The 10,619-nt window shown below is 36.0% G+C and overlaps 1 protein-coding gene across 1 annotated transcript; it reads right to left on the minus strand.

Moving 5' to 3' along the window:
- Positions 1–1,521: 1,521 nt before the first annotated feature.
- HMGN5 (high mobility group nucleosome binding domain 5) lies at positions 1,522–8,820 on the minus strand. Its single transcript, XM_045847388.1, has 7 exons — positions 8,654–8,820; positions 6,901–6,930; positions 6,311–6,340; positions 5,976–6,026; positions 3,609–3,740; positions 1,941–2,268; positions 1,522–1,892 (listed from the first exon to the last, which is right to left on the minus strand). Exons 1-7 carry the CDS (start codon positions 8,666–8,668, stop codon positions 1,522–1,524), a joined length of 957 nt encoding a protein of 318 aa, XP_045703344.1. The 5' UTR covers positions 8,669–8,820.
- Positions 8,821–10,619: the final 1,799 nt, after the last annotated feature.

The raw sequence follows: 10,619 nt of genomic DNA on the forward strand, positions 1-10,619 counted from the left end.
GCACAAGAGAAGATGCTTAACTTCATTAGGAAAAAGCTAATCAAAATCACCATGATTTTGATCACCCCTAAATCCCCCACTAGGATGATTATAATGCAAACACAGACAATAACAAGTATTGACAAAGTTGTAGGAAAATTAGAACCCTCATACATTGCTGGTGAGAATATAAAATGCTGAAGCCACTTTGGATAATATTCTGGGATTCCTCAAAAAGTTAAACACAGGATTACTATATGAACCAGTGGTCCACTTCTAGATACATACACATGAGAAATGAAAACACATATGCCCACAAAAACTTGCATATGAATGTTCATAGAAGTATTATTCATAATTTACAAAACATGGAAACAACCAACTAACTAACTAACTAACAATGTAGTATTTTGGTTCAATATAATATTAGCTATAAAAAGGAATGAAGTAATAATATATGCTACAATGGGAATGAAACTGAAAACACTATGCCCAGTGAAAGAAGTCAGGTAAAAATGGCACATGTTCCGAGATTCCATTTATATGTAGTACCCAGAATAGGCAAATCCATAGAGACAGAAATAAATTAATGGTTGCCAAGGACCAGTGGATGTGGAGTTGTCTGGAATTGGTGGTGATCATTGTACAATACTGTGAATATACTTAAAACCACTGATTTGTACACTTTGAAATAATTAAAATAATAAATTTTGTTGTTTTTTTAAAGATTTTATTTATTTATTTTTAGGGAGGGAAGGGAGGGAGAGAGAGAAAGAGAGAGAAACATCAATGTGCGGTTGCTGGGGGTCATGGCCTGCAACCCAGGAATGTACCCTGGCTGGGAATCGAACCTGGGACACTTTGGTTCCCAGCCCATGCTCAATCCACTGAGCTACGCCAGCCAGGGCTTTAAATTTTGTTGTTAATTTTATCCAAGTGCAAACAAAATTTTAAATGATTTCATGAACATCACAATAGAAAGATGTCAAGCATCATAATATTTTATTAACTATATTTTGGACATATAACAAACTACAATCATCTTTGAAGAGAATTTTTATTAAGATAAACAGTAAAGTTTTGTGGATACACATATAGTCAGAACTGCCCTTCTGGAATGAATAAGACACAGTTGGAAAAGATAATTCTAACTCCTTAGCATTACATGAAAATATTTCACCTTTATAAAAGCAACCTAGAGAACCACGCATGATTTTTTCTTTTCAGATCTCTGCACATTACGAAATTATCACATACAGGAGTAAAATTGAAGTTCAAAGATTTAACACATAACTTACACAAAAGGAAATTTACTGACAAAGCTGAAAGTGTCTTTTTCTAAATATTTCACTATTATAATCACAAAACTTACAAAGGTTTCATGTTAGGAAATGTGGCTAATGATCAGTGTGAAGATATAATGAAATTTAGTTAATGCTAAAGAAAAACTGCTTATAAAACATTTGATAAAAATATTTACCTCTATTAACATTACAACACATAGGCACATATTACCAAATTATGAAACTACATAGGGCAGCTTTAAACAATACTCTGAGGGGCTTCTTTCTCTCCATCTTCTTTTTTGACCTCTTCTTTTTCAACTTCAGCCTTATTTTCATTTTCCTTTCCATGCCTTTCACCTTTCCCATCTCCTTTTCCATCTTCCTCCTCTTTTCCTTCTTCCTCCTCTCCATCTTTGTCGTCTTTGCCATCTTCTCCTTTCTCTTTTCCATCTATCTCATTTCCATCTTCAACATCTTTTTTGTCTCCATCCTCTCTATTGTCATCCTCTCCATCTTCATCCTCTTTTCCATCTTCATCCTCCTTTTCATCTTCGTCCTCTTTCCCATCTTCATCATCTTTTTCATCTTCATCATCTTCTCCATCGTCTTCCTCTTTTTTGTCTTCTCCTTCTTTTTCATCTTCTCCTTTATCTTTTTCATCCCCAGATTCTTTGCCATCTTTTTCTTTCCCCTTTTCATCTTCACTCTCTTTTTCATCTCCTTTCCCTTTTCCATCTCCGTCCTCATTTTGGTCTTCTTCTCCTTTTCCATCTCCTTCTTCCTTTTTCCCATCTTCATCCTCTTTTTCACTTTTTCCCTCATTTTCATCTTTGTCTTCTTTTCCATCTTCTCCTTTCTCTTCTTCTTCTCCATCTCCTTTCTGATCTTCTTTTTCATTTTTCTTTTCTTCTGATGCCACTGCTTGTCCCTTTTCTCCTCCGTCTTCTTCAACATCAATTTTTTCTTCTTTCATTTCCTCAAATTCTTTTTCAAGAGCTGGAGCCTATATGTAGAGGGGAAAAATCATGATTGTATTTTTAAATTCAGAATCCCCCCTAAATATTTAGACAAGATTATATATATTTTATGAAGTAACAACACTTCATACAAAAAAAGTAACTTTTTTTGTGGAAAAGGCCTCCTAAATATCACATCAAAAGGAAAACATTCTAAGAAATAGGATTAATTAAAATACCTCCACACAAACAGAATTTGGCACAATAACTTCAGGGAAATTTAATTCATATAAATAATCCTTATAAAAATATGAAAAAGTAAGTACAGAAAAAATGACATATTCTATATCAATCAGCAATTCTCAATGAGTAGCATACATGTAAAAAAACTGCATTCCTTGAAGAAATATTATGTTTTGTTTCTATAATGGTAAGATTTAAGTTTTTTTGTAAAAAGTTACTTAAAATGTTTTTGCCATATATTATAGGATCACTTGGAAAAAGATTTTCCCTATATGTACAGGTTTAGTTTGTAGATTTGAGACTTTATCCCATTTTCAGTGTTTTACTATAAAGCCTAAAAATGTGCTATGCATTACATATGCAAAGCAAGACCTATTGAAAACATTTACATAATATTTTGTTCTGTAATCTGCAGGGGGGCGCAAATAATCATGATCTGGGAAAAGGATTTACAAATAACCCATGTCCTGACAAAAGGAATAGATAGTCTATTCCTTTTAGTCTATATTTAATAAGAGAGTCATTATATTACTAAATCATTATCACTGGTGTTGTTCTATTAATAGCAATCCTATACTAAGCCATTGCTCCTACTACCCATACATGTAAATCTCATATTTAAATTAATTTTCATTTTCTTTATTTTCCCTTTAGATACCATTATACTCTGTGTTATAGATTGAATGTTTGTGTCCTCCCAAATTCATATGATGAAATCTAATCCCCCATGTGATAGTGTTTGGAGGTAGGTTTTATGGGAGGTGTTTAGGTTATGAGTTAGGTGTCATGAATGGAATTAGTGTCTTTACAAAGGACAGAGCTCTCTGACCTTTCCATTATGTCAGGACACAGAGAGGATTGCCATCTATAAATCAGGAAGCAAATCCTCACCAGACACAAAAAATACTGTAGCCTTGATCTTGAACTTCCAAGCCTCCAGACTCAGAAATAAGTTTCTGTTGTTTGTAAACCACCCAATTTGTGGTATTTTGTTATAGCAGCCTGAAAATACTAAGACATGATAGAATCACTACTAAATAAATGTGTCTGTCTCAACTTTTAAACTACAAGGCAAATAAGATTTCAACCAGTTGCACCAATTGTTAAACTTTCAAATGGACAAATCTGTTAATGTTGTAAATACCTCTATAATTTTGGCTCCTCCATTTTCAGCATTTTCGTTGCTGTGTTCTTTAACAACTTCTTGCTTGGTTTCAGCTATGTTTTGGGGACTTGCACTTGCAGTTGTTTCCATCATATCATCTTTTTTCATTCTCTGTCCAGCAACACAAAATAATAAAAATAAATATACAATTTAACTGGTGTATTGATTAAATGCCCCAAAATATTTTACCAGATGTTGTAATAATTTATGAAAAAGCTTTAGAATACTTGTAAAACCTTTGAAGCAACCGAATTATCACTAGAGACCTTCACTTTCATTGTAAACTGATGTAGCATTAAAAGAGAGGGGTTTGGGGTGTTGGGTAAAAAAGGTGAAGGGGTTAAGAAGTACAAAATGACAGTTACAAAACATTAATGGAATATAAAGTATAGCATAGAGAATATAGTCAATAATATTATAATAACTATGTATGCTATGGGGGGTGGGTACTAGACTTAATGAGATCACTTCATAAATTATATAAATGTCTAACTACTATGCTGTATACCTAAAACTAACATAATATTGAATGTCAACTATAATTGAAAACCTAAAATTAAAAAGAAATCTCTTCATATATATTAAAAATGAATAATGTTCTTCTGATACAAATTAAACAAATTTTCTTTCAGATGAGCAGCAACAAGTTAGAATGCTGAACAGTGGTCACTCAGGGCCAACTGCCAGCATTAGGTTAGACTGATAAATGAATTGCCTTTGACTAGAGGGGCTAGTTTATCTCTGTCATGTCTAATAATTAGCCACAGGGTTTTGTTGATTACAAATCCTTCATTGATAATAATTAAGAGAAATACTAGAGAGATTATCAATTTACATATATTTCAAAGAGATCACCTGGGGCATAGTTGATTAAATCTATGTGTCTACAAGTTTTAGAATGACTTGAATCATGATTGTTTTTTTATTAAGAAAGATTTTTGCCTAAGTATGTATGTAGTGGAAAGAGCACTGGGTTAAGGGCCCAGAAAATCTGTGACATTTGCATCTGCTGCTTGCTTTATGTGATCTTGAGCAAAAGCATAATTCCCTTTGAGCTTATCCATTCATATATAAAAGAAAGTAATGCCATCTATGTCACAGGGATGTTATAAGGAGCAAATGATAAAATATATGTAAAACTGCTTTAGAAACTGTTAAATGCAATATAGACAGGTAACATTTTATTATTTTTTAAAGATTTTATTTATTTTGAGAGAGAGGGGAAAGGAGGAAGAAAGAGAAGGAGAAAAATATCAATGTGTGGTTGCCTTTCATGTGCCCCCTACTGGGTCCCCTTGTGGGGACCTGGCCCACAAGCATGTGCCCTGATTGGAAATCAAACTGTCCACCCTTTGGTTCCCAGGTTGGCACTCACTCCACTGAGCCACACCAGCCAGGGCTAGGTACGTAGTATTTTGAAGTCCACAATTATATAGCATCTGTTTTATTTTAGCAATATCTTCTATTTTTAAAGGAAACAAAGTATTTACTATTTTTATAACCTATAAATTGAGTACCTAATTTTATACAATAGTGATCTTGAAATGTGAAATAGAGAAAAAAATAAACTTTCTCTTCTATTGTCACTTACTCTTATTATTAAGACTTCATTTGCCCTAGTTTTATCAGTATCTTTTAATCAAGAATTTCAAAGCATTTTACAAATAAGACTATAATGTATTTTCTTCAACTACAAAACAATGGGATTACATGACTCTAATATTCTCATAGCTTTAAACTTTTATGATTTAATAATTCAATCAATCCTGAAAACATAAATCATACCTCAATAAATCACTTAAAATGAAACTGAATTATATTTACACATTTGCATATAAATAAACAAAAAAGTATAAAATGAACTAATATTGAGGCTATTTCTATTTCCAATGTCTTTAGCCACAACATCAGAGCATAGAAGCCTATATGAAATCAATTGAGTCCATTTAAAATAATGTATGTGAAAGCACATTGCAAATTGTAAAGTATCAAATATATTAGTTATTACAATTATCAGAAAGTATCGCCTTGGTTACTATAGTTTATACCCTTTGTTTTTCTAGGAATATGAGTATTGTGACTATATGATATCAAAGGAATGTACATTTTACAGGTCTATCCAATTAAAATTTTGTCTCTTCCTAATGAAAAGGCCAAAATACAGTGGACAATCACAGAACATGAACAAATATTCCTTTACTCAAACAGATTACATGTACCAAATGGTATAATGTAATATATTACTAAGTGAACAGAAAATTTAAAAAATGGTCATCTGTATGCTTTTCCAAAAAAATTTTTTTAACAAAAGCGATTTTCTCTCAACATTGCATGTTGAATATTTACTCTTGGAGTTGATCTTTTGGGCTTCAACTCTGGTATAATGGGCACAGGCATCTGCATTAAAAAAACAAAACAAAAATGAATAAACAAACAAACAAAGAAACATGAGTCAAGATGGGGGGAAAGGAAGAAGTCAGAATTAAAGATCACTAACAACATTCAACCTCTTAATAAAAACAGGTAGGTATAGTTCAAGCTGAACACCAGGAAAACATTTCCTTCATGTCAGAGTTTTTCCTTAAAAACAAATCTTGTAAATATAGAATTGTCCAGGATTACCTAAATTTTAAAATTCTATTTCACAATACATGGGCAGATTTTTTAAAAAGACTACTTACAGCAGACAGTCTGGCTGATCTTCTCCTTGGCTATATGTGGAAAAAAATATATTATCAGTTCAGAGAATTATGGATACACAATACTAGAATTATTTATATTTCAATGAAAATACTTAGTGTAACACTACATAAATATGCAATTATTTACACTACAAAAGCAATTATGAACTTGATTATAAAGTGTCATAGTAGAAATAAGTTTTGATTTCTCCCTCCTCTGGACTCTATGTAACTAAGAAAAAAATCTGAAATTAAAACTTCAGTTGCTAGGCTAAATGAACAAAATCACTAGTAACAAGGAACATATTTAGAAATCCAATATAGCCCCTTCTTGTAAACTGACAAAGCAATTCTTTTGCTTAAAAGGAAGAAGATCCATTCAGATCTTATCAAGATCAATAAGGTCCTAAATTCCAAGAAGTTTGGAGTTTTCAATACATACTATATTTTTGAGAGAGCTCACTGACATATATATTGGCACTCAAGTGGTGAAATATACTAACCAGCATCTATATTTAGCTGCTTTTATGACCCTCAAGTTTTAAAAAGGAGTGGATTTTTGGACAGGTTCTAAAACTAAGGAAACTCACCTCCTGCTTCATATCACCTTGACCTGCAGCCTATACAGAGGAGAAAACCATACAGAAATAAGATAATCGATATAAACATATAGATGAGAAAATAATGCTTATGGATTACAGTTGCAACATAACCACTTAGGACTTTTTCCCAGATTCCCGTTCAAGTAGCTGCACATTATTTCCTAGTAGCACGCTACATACTGCTGTCTACTACTGTGCAAATGTGCACCGAGATGCAAATGTATTCACAAGACATTAAGTTTACACAAATGATAATCAATTTCATCCTTTTGTGTACTTTGCATCTCCTGAAAAAAACAAACCTTTTAAATTTTAAGATCCACCTGTTGTTGCTAGTGTTAAAGCCCCAAAGAAAACTGTGGGAGCGGGCAGAATGAAGGCGGGGCTTCATGCCATTTCCCTGTTTTGCCTTATGTTTGAGATGCAATTGTATTTATCTGAATCTCTCTAATTACTCTGGACTATCCTACCCTCCAAGTTCTTAACACAAGAACTACAACCCCCACAATGCTCTGAAGGGGGGAATCTCTTTGTTACAACGTCAATGCGTTATTCTGAGGAGCCAGCCGCATTTTTAAAACTTCCCGCCACTACCTGCTACAAGGTTGCTGTCAGCTCTGCAAAATAGCAAGGCACATTGCACAAGCCTAGAAAAGTGCAACGGCGGGAATCTCAGAAAGGGGGATGGTGATTAGAAACCATTGCTTCCCGTGTATGAGCAGCGCTCTAGCCTGGGAATTATGAAACCATTGCAGGATTCATAGTACAGTCCCAGCACCCCGGGGAATTTCAATCTTATTCCTATGCTATAGAAATAGGGAAGGTAGATAGATAAGAATCATATCAAAACAATCATAATGCCTTGCATTAGCACCGCGTTTTACAATTTGATCAAGCATGAAACTGCGTTCAATTTCACTTCTAAGGGACCCTTCCTCCCAAAACAAACACCTAGCGTGAATTTATTTCCCTGTCCAAGAGAGGAGCCACGAATTTTGAAGTGAGGGTTTTCGGGAGACCTGTAGCCCTTGAGGAGCTCAGATCACTTGTGCATGTCGCTATGCCAACACGAACAACACTTTAACTACTTTAGTTCTTGTTTCTTTCCACCTTGAGACGGAGAGCTTGGAGAGCCCCAGCGCTCTCAGCCCTAAAGTTGTTAATTACAGCGGTGAATCTCTCCCTTCTCTAGGACAGTTTGAAGTCTGCGCCGCCTAATGGCACAGGATTACCATTGCATAGCCATCTGGCATGACAAGAAGTGGAGGAGGGAAGGGGAAAAAAGGAAAAAGAAAACGGGAAGAACAAAGGCAAATATGGGAGAAAGCCACGGCTTTCGTACTCCCAAACGGGACGGTTCCCGGAGAAAAGACGGAGGCTGAGGAGGAAACTGGTGCCTGGAAGTGCGGTTGGGAGAAGTGTTCTCCAATAGGGTAAGCGGAGGAAGGGGGGTGGGGTAGGAAGCGACAGCACAGCGCTATGGCTGTTTGTAATTCAGCATGGAGACACCTCATAAGCGATTCTTTGCCTTAAACAAAACAAGTCAAAAGTGAACTACTAGTTGCATGCGAGACCATCCTAAACCTTACGCCGACCGTTCTTTGCCCTTCCCTCCCCTTCCATTCCGCACATCACAAAATCGAACTAGAAGTCAAAATCCTTTTTTAAAAAAAAATCTCTGCTGGCTAGGAAATATGTATTTCAGTAGCCAATCCCCCTTATATCTTCCCATTTCACTTACCTTTCTTTTGGGCATTGTTGCAGCTCTCCACAGAAGATTTTACCAGTGAGCAGAAGAAAAGCTGAAAGCAGTCTGCTCCTCTGCTCCGAGAGCAACTGAGTTTTCAATGAACTAATTGCAGCACGACCTGTACTCGCCTCCCCCCTCCCAAAAAAAAAATCTCTCGTTATTGGCAATATTAAACACACCAAGACGCAACCGAACTACGTGAATGGTTAGCTGGAGTGGGAGCCAGATTGGAGTGACAGGCTATCAGGCCAATAAAGGGAGGTGACCAGCCTAGGGGGCGTGGTGCACGGACTTGCCTGAAGCCCTCGTACGCTCCCAGCTCTGACCGCTGTTGGGGTATAGGAGCACGCGGACTTTGAAAACGCCAAAGTGTTCAAGCATAAAACGGGCCAGAAAGCCCGAGTTGTCTTGATCATTTTCCTTCACTTATGTTGTAATGACAGGCGAAAGCCACCGCAGTTTGCTTTCTCTACAGCTTCCGAAACCGTCCACTTTTACTTCTTCCCCGGGCAGGGCGGGGAGGGGAGTGCTTTTGAGACCTGGTTGCGTGTAGTCTCGTCTTTCCATTCTAACTCTGGCAGGAGGATGGAGATGAACTAAATGGAGAGCGCTCATTCAGAAAGTAGAAAAGAGTGAAGATATTTTTTTCTGGTTTTGGGTACTTTCCGCCAAAGCAGAACTGTGGCCCTGGCACAAGGAAGTTGCCAAAGTTGCCCGTCTCCTGCAAGTAGAGAGTAGCACCAAAACTGGGAGCTGGAAGAGCTGGAAGTGCCTGCAGGTAGGGACATCCGCTAAATAACCCTTATCCCACTTGCTGGGAGTCCACCAAGAATTCAGTGGGACCCTGCATGAGGTTTGTACTAACAGAGGCTCTCCAGAGGGAATATGCTGGTACAATGGATTTTAAATCTAAAGGGAGGTTCACATATGAAACTGTTTAGAACTGAAGTCTTGACTAGGATAAGGTGGGTTAAGGCACTCACCTCTGGAGCAAAATTTAAGGATGTGCCCAAAACTCGAGAGATTACACTTAAGCGATTGAGGTGAACTATGTTAAGTGTAAGGTAGAATCCTGTCATTTAAAAATTTGATATTTTTTAGTCATGGACTCTTACATTAATTTACATCTTTACAATGGTGTATTAAGTATTTCTCTTCATTACTGAGTTTTGGGGTACCCCCTTATATTTTGTGCCTAAAGAGAGTGCTTCCCTAGCCTCGCCCAAGTCCTAGCCATTTTAAGTGGCTTTCTATGCTAAAAGAAGCTTCTATTTGCTTTCCAAAGTTATTTCCTGAGACCTGTGGATTGTTGGAGTAGGGGTGGGCATTGGCAAATAAGGTACTGAGTATAATTATGGGTAAACATAGGGTCCAAATCCCTGAAGCCCTTTCTTACAGTACCTTGCTTTGGCTGTTGTAACAGCTAATTGGACTTAAAGGTGCTCCAACAATAGCCCAAATCCCTATTCTGGAAAACATATCCAAAAAAAAAAAAGAGAGAAAATTATCCAAATTAACCTTTTGAACAGTTACTTAATGGGAGAATTCCATTTGTATTCATGTGGATTTAAAAAATTGGAATGGTGAGTTTAAAAAATAAATATTCAAACCACCCCTTCAAAATAAAATGCAGCTTAACAGAAAAAAAAAACCCATCATTTTTATTTGTATCCATTTTCCCCAGCATCTATAGTGGGGAATTTAACAGATTAGGTAATATAAGACTGACTGAAGCTCAATTCCCTTCCTCCAACCTCATATGGCATTCTAAGTCCAGTAGGTAAATCAGAAAGACATTTAAATTGCAACTTTTGCCCATCATTATTAGGATCATCCCCAGATGCCCCAGATGCCTCTTTTTACCCTTATTGTGAAAGCATTATTGGATGAGACTAGATATGTTTCAATCATTTTATTTTCCAAGAGTTAGAAGCTAAGCATAAAAACTGGGTTCAAT

Source organism: Phyllostomus hastatus, unplaced genomic scaffold (genome assembly GCF_019186645.2).
Source record: "Phyllostomus hastatus isolate PE091 unplaced genomic scaffold, TTU_PhHast_1.1 phas_contig_551, whole genome shotgun sequence".
Taxonomy (NCBI): domain Eukaryota; kingdom Metazoa; phylum Chordata; class Mammalia; order Chiroptera; family Phyllostomidae; genus Phyllostomus; species Phyllostomus hastatus.